A 25,908-nucleotide genomic window follows, 5' to 3' on the forward strand; every position below is an offset into this window, starting at 1 on the left:
TTCCCAATGCTACACATCATCTAATGTCCTGACTGCTGCTTCCATTGGCATCGATTGTAGAACCAACCAACATGAATTCTTACAGCTCCATAGATTCAATAATACTGACTACAAAACTTAAAAAAAAAAAAAAAAACAGTCAAGATAAAAATTCTCAATGTCTGGGAATGAGATAAGGGTCTCCACCATTATTACTTTTTTCAACATTGCACTGGAGGTACTTGCTAACGCTGTAAGTCAACAAATGGAAATGTAAAGGCATAAAGACTGGAAAGAAAGTAAATTAAACTGCCACTGTTGGCAGAAGACAAAATGTATGTATTTTCTGTGTATGCAGAAAATCCAACAGAATCAATCATTAGAATTAATAAAGTGCATTTAGAAAAGTCATTGGATTCACAATCTTTGCTATGCTTGAGCACATTGTTACAGCCACTGTATCGATCTATTTCACTGAGGGTCTTCCTCTTTTTCGCTAACCTTCTACTTTACTAAGCATGGTATCCTTCTCCAGGTACCGGTCCCTCCTGAAAACATGACCAAAGTGTGAGAGGCAAAGTTTCCTCATCCTCACTTCTAAGGAGCATTCTGGCTGCACTTCAGTCATGATAGATTTGTTTGCTCTTCTGGTAGTCCACGGATACATTCAATATTCTTCATCAACTCCGTAATTCAAATGCATTAATTCTTCTGCAGGCTTCTTTATTCACTGTCAGCTCTCACATACATATGAGACAACTGAAAACACCACACCTTGGGGCAAGCACACCTGAATCTTCAAAATGACATCTTTGCTCTTTAACACTTTAAATAGGTCTTCTGCAGCAAATATGTCCAATGCAATACCAACCACTTTATTTCTTGACTGCTGCTTCCATGGGAGTCGACTGTGGATCCAAATAAAATGAAATTTTTGACAATTTCAATCTTTTTTCCATTTATCATGATGTTGCTCATTGGTTCAATTGTGAGGATTTTTGTTTTCTTTATGTTGTGGTATAATCCAACTATAGGTTGTACTCTTTGATCTTCATTACTAAGTGTTTCAAGTCTTCTTCACTTTCAGCAGGCAAGGTTGTGTCATTTGCCTATCACCGGCTGTTAATAAGTCTTCCTCCAATCCTAATGTCCTGTTCTTCTTCATACAGTCCAGCTTCTCTGATCATTTGACCAGCAACAGATTGAATAACTATGGTGAAAGTATACAACCCTGATGCACACCTTTCCTGAATTTAAGTGACACAGTATCCCTATGTTCTGTTCAAACAACTGCCTCTTGGTTTACGTATAGGCTCCTCATGAGCACAATTAAGTGTTCTGGGATTTCCATTCTTCGCAGTGTAATCCATAATTTGTTAAGATCCACACAAATGCCTTTGTAAAGTCAATAACACACAAGGAAACATCTTTCTAGTAGTCTTTGCTTTCAGCCAAGATCCACCTGACATCGGCAATATCCCTTATTCCACGTCCTCTTCTGAATCCAGCTTGAATTTTGGAAGTTCCTTGTCAATGTACCACTACAACCATTTTTGAATTATCTCCAGCAAAATTTTACTTGCATGTGGCATTAATGATATTGTCCAATAATTTCCACATTCTGTTGGATAATCTTTCTCTGGAATGGGCACAAATATTGATATCTTCCAGTTGGTTGGCCAGGTAGCTGCTTTCCAAAAATTTATTAGCATAAACAAGTGTGGTAGTTAAAGTTGTGTCAGCTTGGCTGGGCCATGGTTTTGAGTTGCTGGGCAGCTGGATATAGTTACTTCCCATGAAGAGATTGTAATCACTTCCATGGTGGAATCTGCTATGAGCAGCTAGGGAGCTGCCTTTGGTATGTGGCCTGCTTCCAGTATCTAAGGAGAAGCTTTGAGAAAGGTCTCTAGCACATCTGGATCCTGCATTTGGCTGAGTCTTCATCTCAGTGGCCTGCCACATTGCCTGCCAATCTTGAGACTGTTCCTGGACTTGAACTAGTGCTCTGTTGTATTCCCTGTTCATCTTGAGACTCTGCCATTTTACTTGTTGATCTTGGGTTCAAAAGGTCTCAACAGCCAGCAGCTGCATGAGTCAGAAAAAGCCTCCAGTTCTAGTGGGCCTGGACCAAGAGGCAGAGCTGAAGCCCAAGGTCGAGGGGCCTTCACCCTATCCCTAGAGCTGGCACTGTGAACTTCGACTTCAATCCTCCTAAACTGTAAGAGAATAAATCCCTGTTTGTTAAAGCCTTCCAGGTGTGGTATGTCTGTTACAGCAGCAATAGAGAACAAAAACAAGGAGTGAGCACCTCCAGTGCTGCATCCTTTTTTGAAACATGTCAATGGGTATTCTGTCAATTCCCAAAGCCTTCCTTCTCGCCAATGTCTTCAGTGCAGCTTGGACTTCTTTCTTCAACATTGGCTCTAGATCAGATGCTACCTCCAGAAATGGATGAATGTCTAACAATTCTTTTTGGTACAGTGACTGTGTATTCCTTCCATCTTCTTTTGATGCTTCCTGTGTCGTTCAGTATTTTGCCCATAGAATCCCCCAATACTGCAATTCGAGGCTTGAATTTTTTCTTTAGTTCTTTAAGCTTGAGAAGGGCCAAGTATGTTCTTCCCTTTTGGTTTTCTAACTCCAGGTCTTTGCATATTTCATTACAATACTTTATTCTGTTTTTTTTGAGCTGTACTTTGAAATCTTCTCTTCAGCTCTTTTAATTTCTTCCATTTGCTTTAGCTACCCTCCATTCAAGAATAAGTTTCAGGGTCTCTTCTGACATCTATTTTGGTCTTCTCTTCCTTTACTGTCTTTTTAATGACCTTTTGCTTTCTTCATGTATGATTTCCTTGCTATCATCCCACAATTCTGGTCTTCAGTCACTGGTGATCAATGCTTCAAATCTATTCTTTAGATGATCTTTAAATTCAGGTGGGATATAATCAGGATCATCTTTTGGCTCCTGTGGACTTTTTTTTTAATTACCTTCAGCTTCGGCTTGAACTTGCATATGAACAATTGATAATCTGTTCAACAGTCAGCTCCTAGCCTTGTTCTGACTGATGATATTGAACTTCTCCATGACCTCTTTTCACACAGATGTTGTCAATTTGATTCCTATATATTCCATCTGGTGTAGTAGACATGTATAGCCACAGTTTATATTGTTGAAATAAGGTTTTTACAACGAATGAAATCATTGTTCTTGCAAAATTCTACCATGTGGGGTGGGGATCCTATCCTATGTGACATATGGGTGACCACGCAGTTAGTGCACAGGCTCTGAGGGTAGGCAAGCCTCAGGTTAAATCTGCCTCAACTCTTCCTAGTTGAAAGACCTTGGGAAACTTCTCAACTTCTCAAAGCCTCAGTTTCCTCATCTGAAAAACAGGGGTAACAGGTATATAGTAGAGCTGACAAAGGACAAGGTTGTAGTCACTTCTTGGCCACAGCGAGGTACCCAGAGTGAGTGAGTAGTTGGACCTGTGGGCTCGGAACCATAGTCCCAAGGGACGTCAAGCTCAATTGGCATAACACGTTACACAAAACATTGTTCTATATCCTACTTTGGCGAGTAGCGACCGGGATCTTAAAAGCTTGCAAGTGGCCATCTATATGCAACAATGGGTCTCTCCTCGTCCAGAGCAAAGAAGAGTGAAGAAAACCAAGGATTCATGGAAACATTTGTCCAAGTGACTGGTATACCATGTGATCCTCAGCCTATATGACCATGAGCCCAGAAGAACTAGATAGTACCTGGCTACCACTGTCAACCACTGGGAGGAGGATCTATGTAGGAGATCCAGGATAGAGAGGGAGAACAATGCAGAACAAAACTCAAAATCATTTGAATAAAAAAAAAAAGGGACCAGGTTTGCTAGTCTGATAGAGCCTGATGACACTATGGCCCCTAGCTGCTCTTCAGGTCTGGAATGGAACCCACTCCTGTGGCTTCCAGCCAAACAAAGGACAGGCATATGAGGTGAATATTTACACTAGGTAGATACACTCCTTGGAAAGATCAATCATGGGAGATAGAAGGGCTGTGTATGCACAGGGACACAGCTCAGGGGGCAGGAGTGCAAAAAAAAAAAAAAAATTCTACCATGTGATCCATGGTGTCATTTCTAACACGAAGGCTGTATTTCCCAACTACTGATGCTTTTCTTCTTTGTCTCCACTTTCCCATTTCAATCACCAGCAATTATGAACGCATTCTGATTTCATGTTTGATCAATTTCAGACTGCAGAAGTTGGTAAAAATCTTCAATTTCTTCATTTTTGGCTTTAGTGGTTGGTGCACAGATTTGAGTAACAGTCGTATTAACTGGTCTTCCTTTTAGGCATATGGGTACTATCAAATCACTGACAACACTGTATTTCAGGATATATCTTGAAATGTTCTTTTTAACAATGAATGTAAAACTATTCCTCTTCAATTTGTCATTCCCAACAAAGTAGACCATACGATTGTCCAATTTGAAATGGCCAATACCAGTCCATTTCAGCTCTAATACCTAGAACATCAATCTTTATGTGTTCTATTTCATTTTTTATAACTTCCAATTGTCCTAGATTCATACTTCATACATTCTATGTTCCAATTGTTAATGGACATTTGCAGCTGTTTCTTCTCATTCTGAGTCATGCCTCATCAGCAAACGAAGGTCCAGAATGCTTTACTCCACCTACTTTATTAAGTGTGACTCTACTTTGAAGAAGCAGCTTTTCCTCAGTTGTATTTTAAGTGTCTTCCAATCTGAAGGATGGTTTTCCAGCACTATATTAGACAGTGTCCCTGCTATTCATAAGGTTTTCAGCAACCAATTCTTTCAGAAGTAGCTGGCCTTCTTTTCAGTCTGTCGTAATCTGGAAGCTCTGCTGAAACCTGTCTGCTATGTGTGACCTTGCTGGTATTCAAAATACCCATGGCATACCCTCCAGCCTTACAGCAACACACAAGCTATCACAGTATGATAAACTGAGATGAGTGGTAGCATAGGACATTAGGTGAAAATAAAAGCAAATGAGTTCACCAGAAATTAAAATAATTTGCTACTACTTACTAAGATAATAATAAGAAGAGATTGAAGGAAGACATAAATTCAAAGAAGTAAGCAGAACACTGAGACCACTTTTACGGCATTTGAAGATGTAAGGGCAGATGTTCTGAAGGCAACTTCAGCTTCTGCATGCTAGGACTTCTGAGGACATTTGAAACAGGAGAGAAACTCCAAGATCTGCCTCAAGTGGAGAGAGTCTTCTGTGAAAACCTCATAGATATTCTCATAGAAGAATCACAAATGGCTACCCTCCCCAATTGTTAAAATAATATAAATAAGCAACTTCCTTCCACCCAGAAACCTACAAGAAAAATTAGCTTGGCAGTAGAGGGAAGGAGGAAAACAGAAATAGTTGCTGAGAATGTACTCTGGTTTATACACATTTAACTTTATAGTTAATGCTTTTTTTGGTCCTATTTAAGAAATGTTGCCAAATCAAGTTATGAAGATATTTTATCTTCTAAAAATTTTTCCAGTGTTATCATTTGCATTTAGATCTACAGTCCGGTTGATTTTTGTATAAGATACAAGATCCCTGTGTAAGATATGGGTCATGATTAATTTTATTCTTTATGGATTTCTCACTAACCATTTACTGAAAAGATCATCCTCTCCTCCAACATAAAGAAATATCATCATCATAAATCAGGTACTCATGTATGTGTGGATCTATTTTTGAACTCTGGTCTGCTGCATTAATCTATTTATGTATCCTATGGTTTTTGGTTTTGTACCAATATCTTACTGTCTTTCTGTTTTACTGTGATTTGAAAATATCCCACTGTCTTAATTACTATAGCTTTATAATAAGCCATATTGGTGTAATGTCCTCTCCCTATGGATTTTTTTCAAGACTGCTCATTATATTTCAAAATAAATTTTAGTAACAGCTTGTTAATTTCGACACATACATAAAACTTGCTGGGACTGTCTACTGGAATTATATTGAATCTAAGAAGCCCTGGTAGCACAATGGTTAAGTGCTTAGTCAAAAGGCTGACAGTTCAAACCAACACAGCAACTCCACAGGAGAAAGACCTGGCAATCTGTTTCTGTAATGCTTAAAGCCAAGAAAACCCTATGGGGCAGTTCAACTCTGTCACATGGAGTCACTATTAGTCAAAAAATTGACTTGATGGCACTTAACAATAATATATTGAATCTAGACCAATTTGAAGACAATGGTCCTCTTTACAATAATGAATCTTTCAATCCACAAACATGGTATATTGTTTAATGTATTTTAATTAGGTTTTGTAGTTTTCAATGTACATATCTCGTAGATCTCTCAGTCTTAAGTATTTGATTTCTTTGATGCTGCGCAAATAGAAAAGAGGTATCAATAAATAATAAATAATTAAATGCAGGGAACAAAAATAGGGAAAAAAAAAAAAATAATAATAAAAGAGATAGTAAGAGACACCTATTTAACTGGAGTCCCAGAAAGAGAAACAACAGAAAATGAGGCAGAATCAATACTCGGACAGACTAATGATGAGAATTTTCCAGGACTAATATAAGACAATAATCCACATATTCAAGAATCCCAAAGACTACTTAGTAAGACTATAAACATAAAGAAATCCATCTTAAACATATCCTTATAAAACTACAAAAAAAATAAAAACAGAAAAGAAAGATCTTAAAAGTAGCAGTAAAGATGTGGCTTTCAAAGGAGCAACAGTTGTAACAGATGACTTCTTGTTGGCAATATTAAAAGCCAGGAAACAAAAGAATATCATTTTTGATTTTCTGGAGGGAGTGGAGGGAATGCCAAAACTTTATGCTTATCAAAAATACTTCCACAAAACATGAGCTAAATAAAGATATTCTGACTAACAAGATTTATAACCAATTGTTGTTGCTGATAGGTGCTGTCAAGTTGGCTCCAACTCAAGGTGACCCTGTGTACAACAGAACGAAACACTGCCCGATCCTGCGCCAGCCTCACAGTCCTTGCTATACTTGAGCCCATTGTTGCAGCCACTGTGTCTATCAATCTCATTGAGGGTCTTCTCCTTTTTCCCTGACCCTCTACTTTACCAAGCATGGAATCCTTCTGCAGGGACTGGTCCCTTCGGACAACATGACCAAAGTACGTGAGAAGAAGTATGGCCATTCTCGCTTCTACAGAGCATTCTACCTGTACCACTTCTAAGATTTATTTGTTCTTTTGGCAGTCCATGGTATTTTCAATGGTCTTTACCAACATCATAATTCAAAGGCATTAATAATTCTTTGGTCTTCCTTATGCATTATCCAGCTTTCACATGCATATGAAGTAGGTGAAAATACCATGGCTTGGGTCAGGCGCACCGTGTTCTTCAAAGTGACACCTTTGCTCTTTAACACTTTAAAGAAGTTTTTTGTAGCAGATGTGCCCAATGCAATGTCTGATTTCTTGACTGCTACTTCCATGGTTGTTGAATGTGGATCCAAGTAAAATGAAATCCCTGACAACTTCAATCCTTTCTCCATTTATCATGATGCTTACTGGTCCAGTTGTGAGGATTTTTGTTTTCTTTATATTGAGGTATAATCCATACTGAAGGCTGTAATCTTTGATCTTCATCAGTATGTGCTTCAAATCCTTTTCACTTTCAGGAAGCAAGGTAGTGTCACCTGCAAATGGCAGGTCATTAACAAGTCTTCCTCCAATCTTGATGTTGTGTTCTTCTTCATATAGTCCAGCTTCTCAGATTATCCGCTCAGCATACAAATTGAGTAAGTATGGTAAAAGGTTACAACCCAGATGTACACCTTTCCAGTAAACCTTCCTAAAGGATAATCTAAATGATATGCTTTAGGAAGAAAAATGGTAACAGATGGAAGATCAGAGATGTACAAACACGTACTGAGTACTGAAAGAGAGAAACATGTGAATAACACCACCGTGTTGCAAAATGCCAGGAGGGTTAGCCATGGTGGACAGGTTTCTTGAAGCACTTAATGATGAAGATTAAAGACTACAGTCTGCAGTACGGATTATACCTCAATATAAAGAAAACAAAAGCCTCATAGGTAGTCGAAAAAACAGCTTCATGATGGATAGATTTCCTATTACTTGGTTCTACAATCAACATCAATGAAAGCAGCAGTCAAGACATCAGACGACATATTGCATTCGGCAAATCTGCTGCCAAAGACCTCTTTCAAGTGATGAAGAGCAAAGATGTCTCCTTGAAGACTAAGGTGTGCCTAACTCAAGCCATGGTATTTTCAATTGCCTCTTATGCATGTGAGAGTTAGACAATGAATAAGGAAGACTGAAGAAGAGTTGATGCTTTTGAGCTATGGTGTTGGAGAAGAATTCTAAGAGTACCACAGTCTGAAAGAAGTGCAGCCAGAATGCTCCTTGGAAACAAGAATGGCCAGACTTCATAACATACTATACAAAACATTGTTCCACCTCCTACTTTGGCGAGTAGCGACTGGGACCTTAAAAGCTAGGAAGCTGCCATCTAGATGCAACAACGGGTCTCTCCTCGTCAAGAAGAAAGAAGAAAACCAAAATTAATGGAAATAATCAGTCCTAGCGACTGGTACACCATCCGATCTGCAACCTATACAACTATGAGACCAGAAGAACTAGATGGTGCCCAGCTACCACTGCCATCCACTTGGAAGGGATGTAGGAGATCCTGCATAAAGAGGGAGAACAATGTGGTACAAAACTCAAAATCATTTGGAGGCAAAAAAAAAAGAAGGTGGGGACCAGGTTTGCTGGTCCAATGGAGCCTGGTGTAACCACTGAGACTATGGCCCCTAGCTGCCCTTCAGGTCTGGAATTGAACCCACAACTGCGGTTTCCAGCCAAAAAAAGTACAGGCATGTGAGTTAAACATTTACCTCAAGTAGACACACACCCTGGAGAGAACAATCATGGGAGAAGGAAGGGCTGCTTATGCACAGGGAGATAGCTCAGGGTGCAGAAGAGTATGAAGGGATGGACACTGGGAGGAGGTAACTATGGGGAGGAAGTGGGAGGGGAGCTGCTGCATTGTAAATTTTGGTCAATGACATGAGACAAAGTATATGTGAACTACTGTATGAAAAGTGAATTTACTCTGTAAATCTTCACCCAAATCCTAATTAAAAAAAAAAAGAATGGCCAGACTTCATCTCATCTACTTTGGTCATATTGTCAGAAGGAACCATTCCCTGGAGAAGGATATCATGGTTGGTAAAGTAGAGGGTCAATGAAGAAGGGGAAAGCCCTCAATGAGATGGATAGATACAGTGGCAGCAACAATGGGCTCAGGTATAGCAAGATCTTGAGGCTGGCACAAGACCAGGCAGTGTTTTGTTCTGCTGTGCATAGGGTTGCTATCAGTCGGAGGTGACGTGACAGTACCTAACAACAACAACAACAAAGCTAAATAAATACTGATCACTTAAACTACACAAAAGTGGAATTAATGTTTTAAGGGCTTTAAGAAAGAAAACACAAAAACAATAGCATTTAAATTTATAAGAAGGTGCAAAGTCTTCTAAGTTCTTCATATTATTCAGGAAGAAGGTATGGCTGTTACTTAATTCGGTTTTGGATAGGTTAAGTACATATGTTGCAATGAATGATGTAACCACTAAAAATTTACAAAGTGAATAACCTCCAACTTCACAGTTGTAAAAACAAGAAAAAGGAATGCAAAAATAGCAAATCAACCCAAAAGAAGGCCACAAAGGAGAGGAAAAGAAACAGAAATAGGCAGAGCAAACAAGAAGCACAAAGTAAATGGCAGACATAAATTTGAATATATTGCTAATTAACCTTAATTATGAATGAACTTACTATTTTAATTAAAAAAGGTAAACAAGATTAAAAATTAAAAATAAAAAAATTTCAAAAACACAAAAATCACACAGATCCTATTATCTGAACACAATGAAATTAAGCTAGGATTCAAGTTAAGAAAAAATGTATTAAGGAGAAAGAAAATTCTTAATGTTAGAGAGGAAAAAAAAAAAAAGAGTAAAGAAACTACATTGCAATATCATCAGTTATCAGAACCAAGGGTTATTTGCACCCAAAGATATGCTGCAAAGTTGTTTAACTGAAGCAGTAGCACACAGGCAATGTAGGAGGGAGACACCCTCAGATGCCCTCTTAAAATGTCTCTGATGCCTGACTGCTTCTATGATTTTTGTTCTGCCATAACTCATTCATTTCAAAAAACCTCTTTATTACTTCTGCAGTAATGTGAAAATTGTTGGCCTCGGCAAATTCAACAAACATCATTTGACACGTGTTAAGTTTTTCTTCCTCCACTTGTATTTCTCTAGTCATCTCCTGGTTAAGAATACAATTCAGTCCACCAATCCATTACCAAACACCACTATAATTTCTTTAGGGGATGGATTAGGATTTTACAGATTGCTTTCAATTTGCCAAATACCAAACCATCAGTATTTCTAGATATAAACATGTATTTGCTTTCCTACTTCTATTACCTTATAAAGATGCTAAACAAAGAGTGAGATCTGGTCTATACCTAAAATCACATATTCTCTCTGCATTTGATTTAATATTATTCTAATTAGGACAAAGATGACCAATCTAGAAAACCTCCTAAGATTTTAAACTGTTTCACAAGTTTATTACCTTTATATTTCAAAGGTAATATACTGTCCTCACCCTTTCCCCTCCTGCAATCATCCTATTCCTGAAATATTTTCAGTAGGAATGCCTCTCCACTATGATCGAATAGGTCCTGACCTGTTGCTAGTGTGGACATCTCCTTCAGCTTCCCCTTCTCCTTCTCCCTCTGAGCCATCTCCCTCCTGGTGCCCAGTGGTGGTGCTGATGGCACCAGTGCTTGAGCTGACACTTCCTGGACCAGCTGGATGCCCCTCGGCTGTGGCATCACCATAAGCACTGCTTCGGCCAGATACTAGAGGGAAACGGTTGAAAAAAAGCACAAATCAACTCGCAGAACATGATGGAATCCAACACATTCAACAGAGATAAGTAACTGGTAGCTTTAGAATTTGTTTTCATCCATGTGAAGCTATTAAGGATTGAATTCATAGTCTTGGCCTTATAGCATTAGGCTAAGTAACCCTCACACCAGCCACTCACCTTCCATAGCACTTAAGATCTATCTCAACAATCTCAATTTCAGCTGCTGAGAAATATCTGTCTCATTCTCTAGAGGAAACTTAACACTGATAAGAGAGTCTAAAACTCAGCTACTCTTAATCTCTTCCACAAAAATTTTTCATATCTGATCTTTAAGGACAGGTGGCTTTACAAGGTCAAACTGAAATAACTTTGCCATGCTTCCTCATTCCAGAGCCCCATCTTATCAGCTAGTATACTTATGGGGATGGCCTGATACACTAACCTATCATATCATCAAACCTATCATATCATCAATAGGACTAACCAAAAAATCTTTCCCCTAAGAAAGCAAAATCCACAGGATGATGTGTTTCAAGGTTATACCATAATTGTTTCAGATCAATCATGATTTGAGGTTGTGTATATCATTGCTCTCTTCCTACTAACAGATAATTAAAAGCTGCTTATAAAATATTTCACTATTAACCCCACTGGGTTTAAACTTCTATCCCTAAACACTTGAAACCCCAGAGTTGAGGGCAAATTAAGACCACAAGGTGATAAAAGACTTTCAGTAAGTCCCCAAAACTCCCCTTTGCTGAAACCAACCCTACGACCCAGGCAAGGATTCCAATCATGTCCCCACCCTCTGCACAAAATCAGGATGCCCGGCCACATTACCACTGTGCTCGCCAGCCACTGAGTCCACAGCACTTCCCCCGCTCTCCGAGCCCACACTACCACCGTGGTCAGCAGGAGAGGTCCGCAGAGTGGAACCATCAGTAGCTGCTGTGCTGCCCTCGTCGTCTGAGGCTGGAGCTGAGAGAGTAACGAGAGCTGTTACAGGTAAAAACCCCTCCTTGGGGTGAAAGCATCAAACCACAGAGTGCAAAGGATACAATGCAGTTTATATATCCTGTTGTCAAAGAAAAAAGGGAGAGATTTGCTTTGCCAGTTAATTACTTAGAGGAACACACACTTACACGGTGCATCGCAAACAGTAATTAGACAGAAGTGAAAACCCAGTTCACTGGGCATTTCCTTCGCTGTTACGTTGCACTGCAAGTAGAACAGTGCAGAGATTTGATAAGAATCTGTGACATGGTCACTAAGTTTTCTAGCTAAAATGCTTCATGGTCACCATTGTCTAGGTGTTACTGACACCTGCTAAGAGATCAGAAATTAGCCAATGCCATTCAAAGCACAGACCTCTAAATTTTAATGAGATTGGTTTGAAATCAGTCACTTTGTTAGAAAATCACATCTCATGAGCTCTTGAATCAACCCTGTTTGCTTGTTTTTTACCAGGTGGTCCAGAAGGGAGCTCATTGGGAAATTTCACACCTCCTAATCATCCTCATCAGATGCTAATAATGAAGCAAGGAAATTCCCCAGAGACAGCCACAGCATCCAGGATCAGGGCTGAGCTGAGACAGGAGGAAAATGCTGGATGAGATATATGGGGAAGGAAAGCCAACACAGCCACGGAGCACAGTAGGAACACAATTTGCAGAACATGACAGCAACTTCAAAGCCCAAATGACGGCAACTAAAGAGACCTAAGAAAAACAAGCCATGGCAGCAGGTGAGAGGGACAGCCAATTTCTCCCTTCCTTACCTATCCAGGGTAAAACTTCCAAAAAAAGAGAAACAAATGCAAGGAAGCATGAGTCTGAAAAACTATAATTCAACCCTGAAGTTACTCAGGAGCTGATTCTCAGTGGATTATTCAGATGTTCCAGGTTCCTCTATTCAGTCCAAGTCTCTATTCAGTATTTTTTTTTTTTCCTTATTAGATGAGCAAAGAGATTGAAAGTAAAAACAAAATAGGTTTTAAAGATTTCTTACGAATTTCAATCATCCACAAAAACCCTACCTTCCAAGCTCACAGATGCCTGACGACAGTTGGCCACGCTGACCAAGAATTTTGAAGCAAAAAGTTTAAAGGTATGATGTCAATATCGTGTCTCCCTTTTAATACTGTTAACATGTTAGAACTCTGACGGAAAAATCCTGAGAGCTGTAATTTAAGCCCTATACTGATCCACCTGCAAGCTGCTCTCTTGGCCTTTCCTCAGGGAATTAGCTGAAGCCAGGCAGCATGCAAAGTGTAAGGAAGCGGAGCCATGAGTGCCTTTGCCAAGCTGCATCACTAAGCTTTCCACACCCGTATTTCTAAAGAAAAGGCAGAAGCAGGAGTCCAGAATGGCCTGTCAAAGCAGCTGCCCATTACACTCTCACAGCACTGGAAACAAGGCCTTAGGGTCCGGAGGCCCTGAGCCATGCTCCTTGCTGTGGACAGTTACCTGATGCTGTGGTGTCAGAGAGGGTTCCTGCGTCCAGAGAGGAAGAGCTGGGTGCCTGGCCGGACAGCCCCAGGCTCTGCAGGCCCAGGGCACTGCTGCTGCTGCCTGGGAAACAAGTGGAGAGTGAGCACAACATCCCCTGCAGACCCCATCCACAACACTGTTTTGGCCACCTGCTACCCTCAGCAGTCTCTAAACACCAGCGTGTGACCCCCTCTGTACTAGAGGAAGTTCATCAACAGGCTTTGCTGTCCACCCATCAAGTTTGATTACAGAGTTGGTGGAATACTTCCTTTTGCTCAGGCAGGACACAGGCTGGAGGAACCTGACCAATTCAGGAAGAAATACTCCAACAGACCAACTAAAAGAAATTATGAGATTGGCTCCCAGAGACTGAAAATCCCACCACAATTCCTCTCACTCTCCACCTGTATCTCTGAACAGCTCTCACCCAGATCAACCTCTCCCCAAATCTGGGGACAAGCTAAGTCAGCCGGATATCAGCAACTGCCAAACCCTCTTTCCTGTGTAAGGCCAATGGGCCACTTTACTCCTGGCATAGCCTTCTACCTTGTTGGTCCTGCTGCAGGCTCAGGGCAATGGCTAGTTCAACCATGGTCTCGTCATCTGCATCAGGCGGGATGTCCAGCATGGGGGGAAAGCCCTCTGCGCCTGCCAGCAGGGCCTCCAGGGGAGAGGGGTTGCCATTGTTGACATTTTCAGCTGTCTCCAGGACCATCGACTCAGACTGCAGAGAGAAAGCTCTGTCAGTGTCCCACGGTAAATGGTAGCTTTTGGAAGTCCACTGAATAAGAGCTAGAGGAGAGTTTTGAAGCTCCTCCTCCCCTCTCCTGCTGCTAGAGACTCACCACCATCTCAAAATCTCCATGGTCCACCTCACTCTGTTCCTGGCTTTCCTGACGGATGTGACCACCATTCGGGATCCCTGATGACTGCATTTTCTCATCTGCATCATCATCGTCATCATCGTCCTTGTCTCCTGAGTCAAAGAAACCCCAGTCACCTGAAGGTGCTTGCTCTTTTCTCCCTTGGCATTTGGTATGAGAAGTCACATAAGCAACAAAAACCCAAGACAAGCTACTAGCTAGTGTCCTCTGCTTTAGAGGTAAAACTCCAGGGTACTATGCCTGGCCTGTTCTCCTGCCCCCTGGGCTGAGCACAGTCTGGGAAGATGGAGCTGGCAGTGACAGCTTGCCCCACTTAGGAACAGACTTTTCCAGCTGATGAAGAAAAAAAAAACACAACCTTGGATTCCAAAGGGAACTTCCACCATAAAGCAGACAAACCTAAGAACAGCAGGCCCCATAAGGTCCCATCAACTCTCAGAAGACTTTGGGCAAGACAGGGAAAATAATACAGTTGAGATAGTTATCTGTTATCATGACAGCCTGGAGAGTACTTTCACTACTTTTTTCCAAAGCCAGAGGGCCAGTAAGATAGTCACACCACATAATCATTAGCAAGAACCAGACTGGAATGTAAAACCACTGAATGGAAGCTGAGGACAGCACTACAGGTCCACCTGGCCCACTTCTGTGAGGGTGGTGAGAGCTTCTAATAAGAAGTCAGTCCAGGTTAGACAATTAATTGTCGGAAGAGGATGAAAATCCCACTTTCCACTTGAAGCATTATTAAAGCATGTGAATATGCCCTTAAGTGGAAACATAAACTATGTGCACTCTTGGTTCTTGCCAGAGAAAAGAGTTACAAACTGTTGCCTGATTTGTCAAAAGTTTACATAAAATTAATGATATTCAAGAGAAGATTGCCTAAAAACCAAAGTTGCATACATTTCTCTAGAGCTGTGCGATCCCATGACACGTGGCTGCTGAGCACTTGAAACGTGGCTAATCCAAACTGAGATGTGCTGTTAGTGTAAGATATAGATCAGATTTCAAACAGTACAAAAAAAAGGGGGAGGGCTGCAGGGGGTAAATATTCCATGAATACTTTTTTATATTGACTACATGCTGAAATAATATTTTTGATATACTGAATTAAGTAGATCATGAGTAAATTAATTTTACTGGGTTTTTTTTAGTATTAAAAATGTAGCTACTAGAAACATTTAAATTATGTATGTAACAGACTATATTTCCCTTGGGTAATACAGTGAAAATACAGTGGATAATAAAAATATCTAGACATTTCAAACTGACCTATGATCAAACCAAGTAACCAGAGAGGTACAAAATATACTGTTATTCGGACACCTTATAAAATTACTTTTACTAAAATATAAAATGTTATGCCCTTGGCTTATGTCTAAGTTTGTCACAGGGAAAGCTCCATGAAATTTGCTATCAAATTTATTATAAGTCCACTGAGGATACTGTCCATTATATGATAAAATGGACCTGGAAAAACAGGTTCTTCCTGGGAAAACAGTTGTTTTTTTGTCTTTGGTCACCGGGAATTTTGTAGCTGTTCTTATTTTATTTTGCTACGGCCTTTAGGAAGCATGCAGGACCTTCTGATATAGATTTTCTGTGTAATGATTATCCTTGGTTTTATTTTAACTATTGCATGTTCATTTTTCCATGGCCTGGATTTTCTTTTACTTTTATTCTATTTCTCACGTACATTTTTATATACCTTTATGGAATTCTTGAATAAAACCAGAAAGCAAAACCAAACTCACTACCTCAAGGTGATTCCAACTCAGTGACCCTACGGGCAGAATAGAAGTGTCCCATAGGGTTTCCAAGGCTATAAATCTTGTAAGGAAGCAGACTATCTCATCTTTCTCCCATGGAGTGGCTGGTGGATTTGAACCACTGACCTTCTGGTTAGCAGCCCAATACTTTAACCACTGCACCATCAGAGCTCCTCCCTTTATGGAATAAGGTAGAGTTAAAAACTTCAGAGAGAACCAAGAACCTCTAGGACCTTGGTCCACATGAGCAGCATATCCTAAAGCTATTCCTCCCTCCCCCTCCCCAACACACATAAACACAGCCTAAACCCAGGCCTCACATTACCCATTGGAGTGTTGCTTCGAGGGGAGGAGGGCAATGTCACATGTCTCCGTTTGTTCCTGGGCCTTAGGACTCGAATTAGAGCTTGTTTACAAGAGAAGCTCACAGCAGGATCCTGAGGTTTAAAAGGAAGCTGTCACGCTTAGGTTTAATATTATTCATGAAACTCTGTAAAATACTTTTCCTTTCTTGGTCAATGCATGTGGAAGATCTATCTACTCTCAACTGCAACACAGCTGACCAAGTTCATCATTTAATCCCCATTTATTTCCTGACTTAGTATAGATAAGACCCATTCACTACCTTTTTTCTCTCAGTTCCTGATAACAGACTGGCAGGTTATTTGCTTCTGAAATCACTTTGGCTCTCTAAAAAAAAGGCTTTGGCTTTTCATTGGATGATCAGGCTCCCAGTGCTCATCTTAGCTCTGTGCTAAAACCAGTACTGCTAACACTAGAAACAGAAATCTTGATGTACTATTTTCTTATTCATTCATCACTCATTTAATTAATCCTTACTGAACATTAACTATGTTGCAACCACCATTCTATTTTTTAGGGATTCAGAACCAAACAAGAAAAAAATAAAGTACATCCCCTTTTCAAACCTTTCTCTTCCATGGAATGAGTAAGACCTTAGAGTTTTTATTGATATTTAAAATGACTAACTCCCATCACCTTAACTCCATTTTATTTCATTAGCTTAACCAACTACAAAAAACATTTTTCCAGACACTCCTAGGATGATAACAGATATGTGGGATTATGATGATACGTACAGGACACAACAGCATCTGCATATAGATCTTGGATGCTGTGTTAATGCAATCCAGCTCACAAGTACAGTATCCATGGATAATGTCTACCAGAGCATTCACAGTAGCTTCAATATGAGTCAGGCCTGAAAAGGAAAAAATATAAGAAAATGTGATGTCAAAACCTCTATCTGCTTGAGAGTCTGAGACAAAAGTACAAATTCTTATTCCCATAAGCTAAAAACAGCAGCAAAAAATGACAAGCACACACACAACAAAACAAACACAAACACACAGAGAATGCAGATGGTCAGCATTATTTGTAGTTTTTTTTAACGATCTTCTAGTACGCAAAACTGGCATCAAAAGCCTTTTCAGATGTTCTCCGCTACAGGAATAAGTAGCTGGTCACTAGCCAAGCTCACTGCCATCGAGTTGATGCCAACTCATAGTGACCCCTCCTTGGGTTTCCAAGGTGGTATCACTATGGAAGTAGATTGCCCAACCTTCTTTCCAAGGAGTGGCTGATAGGTTTGAACTGCCAGTCTTCTGGTTAGCAGTCAAATGCCTTAGGCACTACGCCACCAGAGTTCCTACCCACAGATATTTAAGGCAGACTTTAAGTATCTCTTTTTATCCCCAAACCTTTGGTGGTGATAAAACACGCCTCTTAGGTTTATTGCTCAAGAAACCTGTAAACACAAAGGAACACCAGGGGTTGACCAAGTTTTCTATATTGCTACTCAGATCCTTACTCATCCATACAAACTTCTGATCTTAGCATGAGAAGTTACATGTCAAAGGTAGCTTGAAAATAAAATAATTTTCAAGGCTGATACTTAACTTTTACTTTTTGAGTTGGCTTTGAACCAAGTTCTCAAAGATTTTTTCAAACAATTATAAACACTGCTAAAGGTGCATGTGTGCATGCACGCGTGCACACACACAGTGTCTCTTATGTGAAATATTCAACCCCACAGGGATACAGTACAAGAAAATACCACTGCTATACCACACTGCTAAATTCCTATGTCAAAACAATGCCCTAATCTCACAGACTTCTATTTCTTAATGATTTACTCTGGAAGAAATAGATGATGAAGGCTCAGGGTCTAACAGGCAAACACACATTTTAACTTGATACCTGGCAGGCAGGCAGGTGCCAGGAAGGCATTCTTGGGTTTGGATGCATGGAGTTTCCAGAAGTGGTTCACCAGCTGGGTGATGAAACTACAGCAATCCCCTTCTAGCTGCTTCTGAGGTTCTTTCCCCTCATCCACTCCTTCTAAGCAAGAAAAAGAAAATTATTAATGATGGTAAATCTGTGACAGAATTTAATTTGTTTGAAGGTTAACTCAGGTCAAGGAAGCTTGCCTGGGGAGGGAGTTTCAAGTGGGGCCCCAATCAATATGCCAACTATCCCTAGACTCCAGCAGGCACATCTAGGAAAAAAACAGTCTGGGAAAGGAATATCACAGAAAACATTTTATGTTAGAATTAAATAGAAGGGAAGGGCTCAGAATCTTTACAGCAGACTCAGAGATCTCAGTTGTAACTGTTCAATTTCTAAAAACAAGGGGAATGTGACATTTTTCTAGAATGGTTCCTAGATTATCATATTAGAAGGAGAAACAGGATGATAATGGCATATGGGAGCATGTACATAACAACGAATGATAAACACATCAGTAAACTGTATTTGATAATGGCATAACAAGTTTGATATCTATCCAGTATGAGAAGAGATGAGGAAACAATCAAGATGTGAGAAAGACCACTGTACATATTAATACAATACTGCAAAAAACAGCATGCAAGGAAAAGATAACAGCCCTATTACAGTAAAGCAACCAAGGCCCAAGCTTAGCTTTACCCTGGATATTAGAAGAGGTAGCAACTTAAAGGCAGTATATCTGATGTCCAAATACTAAATAAATTCAAGGACAATGAAAGGGACAAATACTGAAAAGGGTATTTACTTAATGTGATGCAATTCTAATGTCAAAAGCCTATAAGGGAGAAAGACCAAAGAGTAAAATCCCTGTCCCAGAGCATGAAGTCAGTCACTGGCCAGTGAGAAAGAGGATGACAGGGTGAAAAAGATGTGTTAAGCAGGTTTCAGGATCACGGCCACTTCAGCCAAGTTCACCTGTTTCCATCTGGGGCAGCTTTGATTCCGTAAAATGGACAAGGTTGTTAGGACGCATGATGGCAATAGAACGAGCTGTGATCACTAGCCTCTGGAACACCTCAGGGTCCAAGTCCTTGCCTTCTTTGCTGGTTGTGTTGAGACACTGCACAGCTTTGCTCAGCAAGGCCTGGTCCTGTGAAACAATAAGACCACAGACAATCAATCAAAAGCTGGGTACTAAAGCAGAGTGGAGAAGGGATGGTATCCTACCAGGATTGCTACCTCCTTTTAAGAGAACAGGTTAATTACCAACTACCTGGGACAAATTTCCAAAGCAGCCCAGTACAGCTCAAATTCTTAATATATAAAATATCAAAGGCATTAAATATTTAAAGTTATAAAATCAGTATAAAGTATGACAGAATAACCACCCAATTCTCCAGAACATCAACATCCTGGATCTCTTTCCTATAGTAGAAGAGTCATTTCTTTGTGAGTTCACGTTGCCCAGAGATTACATTTCTGTAACTGCCTTTCTTTGTGAGCCTCAGCAGATTAAATTCATACTTCCCAGTTGTCTGGGTTGGAGCCATAAAAGATAACAAAGCATCTGTGCTGGCAGCTCCTCCCAGAGCCCATATCTCTTATGAGTCTGAATCGTCCTCTTTCTCATTTATGGAAACTGGCACAGCTTGTTACCTGCCACCACTACCTACTTTTATAGCTGAGATTTCCCCCTCAAAGACTCTCCAAGAACCATTCAAATATTTCCTCATAAAAATACACTTTTAGGGTTGTACTGATACTAGAGAAGTAAAAACATCAGCAGTCCTTACCTCCTGAGTGATTCCCCTCACCTCACTCGTCAATAAGAAGCTACCCCACCCAAATGTACCTCCCTCCCTTTCCTAGGTCTTATAGAAGTTGTGCTGATCCTGTCAGAGTGACAGAAAAATAGTAAGTGCAGACTAGCAGCCGATTAGCTGCCTTGTCTTCAGTTTTGAGTGGTATTAATTTCTCACAAGAAACTTTTGCCTATGTGGGTCTAACTCAATGCTATGCTTTCTCTACCTTACTTCACTATGCCTCTACTTTACATATGAAAAGTCAACTTACTTGATTCCCTGCCAGTACCGTAACTGCCACTGCCATTTCTACAAGAGCTCTCCCTGAGATGGAGTGATTACCTTGTGGCTGTGATAGGCTGAGCGGCTGGTATGCAGACTAGCCAGAAGGCTCTTGGACTGCTGCTGGACACTGGCAGGGGCTGGCAAAGATAGCAGCAGCGTGGCCAGTTCCTGAGCGGCATTCTTATTTCTCTCCTGACGCAGAAGACAGCAGGGTTATCAATAATCCCACCAAATCCATGCCAAATGAACTGTCTACACTGCCCTCCCTCTTCCTCCCTTTTAGGCTACTAGGAGTAGGTGATACTTCATGGACTGCAAAGTCAAAAAGGAACTTTAGAAATTATAATCCTCAGATAATACAGGTAAAGAAATTGAATTCAAGCTTATGACTCCCAGAATAGTCTTCTTTTACCAGCATTCACCCTATTCTGTGAAAGGATCTCACTGTGGTCCTCCAGAAGTAGGACATAAAGCCGTAAGCCAAAGGCTTCTCTACAGCTTCTTTGCACATCAAGATAATACTATAAATGTTCTTTAGATGTGTGGCCTCAGGGTTGCTGACAACTCAATTGACTTCTTGCCTGTTCAGGAAGCTCCCATTTGCTTTGAAAAAGTAACTTGCCTTTTCGATGATTGGGCCAACAGCAAAGCAGCTTTCCAGAGCTTCTAAAGAACTCACAACCAGCCTAGGGAAACAGAAAAGCTGGCTTGAGTATAACAACCCTTCTCTCCGCCTGTGATTTAGCCTATGCAAAGTATAGTCAGGAGCACCTTGGGGACAGCTAATGAATGCCAAATACAAAATCAAAGCACAATAAGACCTGCCACGGGCACCATGCATATCATTTCCCTGGGTTACAGGCCAGAAGAAAGCTGGCTCCTACTCGGAGATCAACCTGAGGCCATGTTCATAATCCACAACTTAAAGACAGGGCTTTTCTTTCTCAAAGAGGATAAATGTGCTTCCTTCTGCTGCCTGTGGCAGGGATCACTGAGATTGGTTTAACAGTCTTGATGCAATGGGACTCATAGTTCAAGTGCCCATAGATAGGGAGGCAAAGGAATACACAAAGGGAAAGGTTAAAGTCATCTTCTTAGACTGGGAAGTTTAAGGTTTTATTTTACTTACTTCTCCAAGAAAAAATGCACAAAAGCATTTCTTATGAATCCCTAAGTATGGGGGAGGGAACAAACTGTATTCTCAGGGGTGTACGACTGCCAACAATCACAGGGTAGTACAAAGCACCCTTAAAAAAAACTGTGCAAATTTCCCTTAGGGAAGGAGTAGGAAACCCAACTATCATGAAGGGTACACCAAGGTAACATGCTCCCCAGGACCTACTCCTTTGAGCTTAATGTACCTTAATAAAAAGACTAACATCCTGCCAGCTAAAGCTCTGGGCATTGAAAAACATTAAGGAGGTAGCTGGAGAGAAAAGGGTAAAGGGACAGGAGAAGGCAGTAAAGAACTAAGGAAGAGGGAACTGAGGCATAAAACAAAATGGGGCAGAACCAGCCCTCTGGTTGCTTATCAGATTATAAGGCATTTTTCACTGTTTTGCTTCCCATTCCCACCCACCCCCAACCCCCTCCACTGTAAAGAGAGAACAGAGAAGAATGGGGTAAGGAAGAGAGAGCTAAGAGAGAGTCTAAAGCAGCCAATACCAAGTATGCATTTCAATCCTCCAGATGCTCCATTTTCACACAAAAAGAGCTCTGTAGCCATGCAATGACCAGAACAGAAAAAAGCAGGAAGACTCTTCAACGAAGCAGAATCCACGCAAAGCCACACCATTGTTTACATTGCTCTCTGACACACACTCACTCGTGCAGAGAAAAGAAAGAGGGCATACTAACCAGTCCAGCTTGGTTAGGGACTCAGTTTCAGAACTTTGGGGAGAAGCAAAAAAAAAAAAAAAGGAAAATAATGTGAAGCTCAGAGAAACCTGGAAACACATCCTAAGCAAACCATATATGAATAGGGTAGGGAAAGAAAGAAAAAAAGAAAGGAGAGAGAGAAGACTACTGGTGGCAGGCAGTGACTCCAAGCAAGGCTACTCTTATGACTTATAATGTAAGAAACTCAACATCTTACATCATGAATTAATTCATCTACCTTGGCAAACTAGCAGCTACCTAGCATAATGAAGCCAAGCACAATGCTTTAAGAATGCCACTGTAGGGAGATTTGAGGAGACTCTGAACTCTGCCACAAGATGCAGCAGACAACCTTTTGCTAACAATGTTATTCCCACATAAGTAGCAGAGAAAGATGAGAAGATGATGGGATCAGAATGGAAGGGAGGCTTTTCCCCTATAATTTCAGCAACACTGGATCCTCATCTATAAAACTGGCATAAGCATCTTCTAGTCTGCAGCCTCTGGCTACTCCAAAGAGTTTTACAGATGCTACAGGAGCCCCAGGGCAGAGACTAAAATCAGAAGACTATGAACATGTTTTCCAGGCTTTGCCAACATACTAAATGTGGGAAGTTGTGTGAAAGCTAGAAGAGCACAGGCTAGCCTTGGGACAGTTACTTCAAAGGCAGACTTTCTTAAGACAGGGTGGTTCTACAGTGAGAGTGAAAAAGTAAACACAGAAGTCACCCCCTGACAGTGCTGGTACCTCTCCAGGACAGTTCCACTGGTGGTAGCAGGGGCAGCTGAGTCACTATCTCCTGTGCCATTGCCCTGGTTCAGGTTTGAAGGGCAGATGTTGCTGACAGAGGCAGAAGGAAATTCTTCTGGGGGCTCATCAGGCCAACCAAACTGCTCCTTTGTCTTGCCATAAATCTTTACAGCATCTATCATGGTGACACCTGCTGGATCCACGGAGGCCCCAACTGTAAAAAGCAAAAAAGCTTTTAGGATGTACATCCTCTAAAGGGCTAACACCACCCTCTCCAAAGAGAAGACCAGACCAGTTTGGGCAAAGTAGCAAATCACACCGATTTTACATTCATAGATTAGAGATGCTAAATACATGTAGAAATAGTTCCATGGACCAAAAGCTTAGTAAGCCTCCTACTTGGAAGAGTCCCTAAATATCACTTTATGAAGCACTTATCCATAGGAAACTCTATACTCCAGCCCCAGGCATCTCTGAGCACTTTCTTTTTTCAAAGTACAGATCATGATCCCCACTTAACACCAACATTTCTAGAAGAAAGGATATCAGGTAGACAATAAATGGTGGAGAAAGACGCTAGCCTTATGAAGGGATCAGGGACTTGCACTCTGAGAGTTTCAAACTTTCTACAGAAAGGCTCAACACCTCTTGGTGATGTGTGACCTGGGGCTTTCACCTGTGCCTGGAGAAAGCTTTGAGATCTCACATGCTAATTCTACCTCCTCTCTGCCTAAATCGGCAGAGATTTAGTAAGGATGACCCAGCACTACGGGAGTGAATGCTTGAGCCAAGTTTCATTCTATCTTTACCCCTACCCTGTCACCTTGCCTCCTTTATATCTCAAATGAAGCTCAAAGTTTTCTGATGGCAGAAGGTTCCCAGAACGCTAGTGAGCCATAGATCAGACGCCCCAATTCAGCAATCAAAATGAGAAGGATACAATCTGCACCACAGGTTGGTGACTCACTGAAGAGGTTCAGTTTCTTATCAGCTTGCAGGGCTTCCTCTCTGGTGAAAGGAAAGTCAAACCAGCGTGAGCGACTCAGGTTAAGCTGCATAGTCCTGCCAAAGATCTCAATATATGACGGGGCCCGTTCAATTGCCTGGGTGCCGATCTGGATCCGCATGCCTGTCATCACCATAGTGCTGTTATTATTACTAATTTCAATCGTGAAGCCACCAGGCTGTAGGGAGAGAAGGCAAACATCAGAAAACTAGCAGAAGTTTGTAAGCTCAAGATTTTAATATTTCTTATTAGTCCAAGTGACTGGTACACCATGCAATCCTCAGCGTATATGACTACGAGACCAGAAGAACTAGATGGTGCCCAGCTACCACTGTCAACCACTCGAAGGGGGATCTAAGTAGGAGACCCTGCACAGAGTGGGAGGACGATGTGTAACAAAACTCAAAATCACTGGGGAAAAAAAAAGGGACCAGGTTTGCTGGTCTGATAGAGCCTGATGGAACCATTGATGAGACTATGGCCCACAGCTGCCCTTCAGGTCTGGAATTGAACCTACTCCTGTGGCTTCCTGCCAAACAAAAGACAGGCATATGAGCTGAACATTTACATTAGGTAGATAACACTACTTGGAAAAAAAATCATGGGAGAATAGAAGGGCTGTGTATGCACAGGGAGACAGCTCAGGGGGCAGGAGTGCATGGGAGTGAAGGACACAGGGAAGAGGTAACCATGGGGAAGAAGTGACAGGGGACCTATTGCATTGTGGGAAATTTCAGTCAATGTCATGAGACAAAGTGTATGTGAGCTGCTGTATGGAAATTGAATTTGCTCTGTAAACTTTCACCCAAATCACAATAAAAATTAAAAAAAAAAAAAAAAAAAAGATTTAATACTTCTTCTGACAGTCTCACTCCTAGGTGAAGATTTTTCTCCTGTTAACCCCCCAATAATGACTTACTGCTTCCCATGATGGAGAAACATTCTTTCATTTTGGCCTCCCTTTTCCCCAGTTAACGAGCTCTGATGGTACAGTACCTAAGGCATTTGACTGCTAACCAGAAGGCTGGCAGTTCAAACCCACCAGCCTCTCCGCAAAAGGAAGACTGGGCAATGGAATTCCATAAAGGTTTACCACCTTAGAGACCCAATAGGGGCTGCTATGAGTCAGAATCAACTTAATGGTAGGAAGTTTAGTTTGGCTTGGTTTTCCCCATCTGACAGCCTCCTGTTGCCCTCTACACAATAACCCTGACAATGATGCTGGGAACCTAAGCTACAGACTGAGAACCCTTCTGCCTGTGAGTGAGAATATTCATCTATTCAAGGGACCATTTAACTAGCCTTGTAGGCATATGCTTGCATTCTAAAAGATGTGTCCTCAAACCCTATTTTTTAGGAGTTCTTCCACCCCAGGACTGAATACAGCCCAGCACAGTCCTCACCTTCGTGTTGGCCACATACATGCCAGTGGAATTCAGCCGGTGCTTTATCTGCTGTGCATTGTAGACTTGCAGGAGATCATTACCACCAAACTCCACATCTGTAAGCTGCTGGTTGTGCTCAAAGAAGTCAATGGGGAAGGTCACCTGGCTAGACGTGCGGGTTGCTGCAGAGAACATTATCTGATTGCCAGAGAGCACTGGTATATGTCATTATACCACCTCTGCTCCTATTCTCCAGGTAAAGACTCCCTCCAGACTGAGCTACACTTACACACTCAAACCTTCTTAAGCAAAATAAATAGTGAAACCTGTGAGAGCTGGAACTCAATGGGGCTGCCTTGCTTTTCTGTGAGTCTCGCAAGTTTTCCACTTTTGACAGGGTGTCATCTTACCATTTTTCTATCGCTTTCTGTAAGTGGAAAATCTTTCAGTTTTTCTATTCTG

The 25,908-nt window shown here is 41.1% G+C and overlaps 1 protein-coding gene across 1 annotated transcript in view; it reads right to left on the bottom strand.

The window, feature by feature from the left end:
- The window catches only part of UBR4 (ubiquitin protein ligase E3 component n-recognin 4), a 180,860-nt gene that overhangs the window by 77,784 nt on the left and 77,168 nt on the right, over positions 1-25,908 (bottom strand). The window contains exons 47-60 of the mRNA XM_007935639.2: positions 25,465-25,628; positions 24,023-24,239; positions 23,053-23,269; positions 21,049-21,112; positions 20,484-20,618; positions 19,315-19,489; positions 18,310-18,450; positions 17,190-17,311; positions 16,415-16,526; positions 14,282-14,412; positions 13,983-14,160; positions 13,413-13,517; positions 11,788-11,925; positions 10,762-10,936 (exon numbers count right to left, since the gene is read on the bottom strand). Of these exons, the coding sequence (XP_007933830.1) occupies positions 10,762-10,936; positions 11,788-11,925; positions 13,413-13,517; positions 13,983-14,160; positions 14,282-14,412; positions 16,415-16,526; positions 17,190-17,311; positions 18,310-18,450; positions 19,315-19,489; positions 20,484-20,618; positions 21,049-21,112; positions 23,053-23,269; positions 24,023-24,239; positions 25,465-25,628 (2,074 nt within the window). The remainder of the gene's footprint in view (positions 1-10,761; positions 10,937-11,787; positions 11,926-13,412; positions 13,518-13,982; positions 14,161-14,281; positions 14,413-16,414; positions 16,527-17,189; positions 17,312-18,309; positions 18,451-19,314; positions 19,490-20,483; positions 20,619-21,048; positions 21,113-23,052; positions 23,270-24,022; positions 24,240-25,464; positions 25,629-25,908) is intronic.

This window comes from Orycteropus afer, unplaced genomic scaffold (assembly GCF_000298275.1).
Source record: "Orycteropus afer afer isolate SDZICR_OR568_19922 unplaced genomic scaffold, OryAfe1.0 scaffold00031, whole genome shotgun sequence".
Taxonomy (NCBI): domain Eukaryota; kingdom Metazoa; phylum Chordata; class Mammalia; order Tubulidentata; family Orycteropodidae; genus Orycteropus; species Orycteropus afer.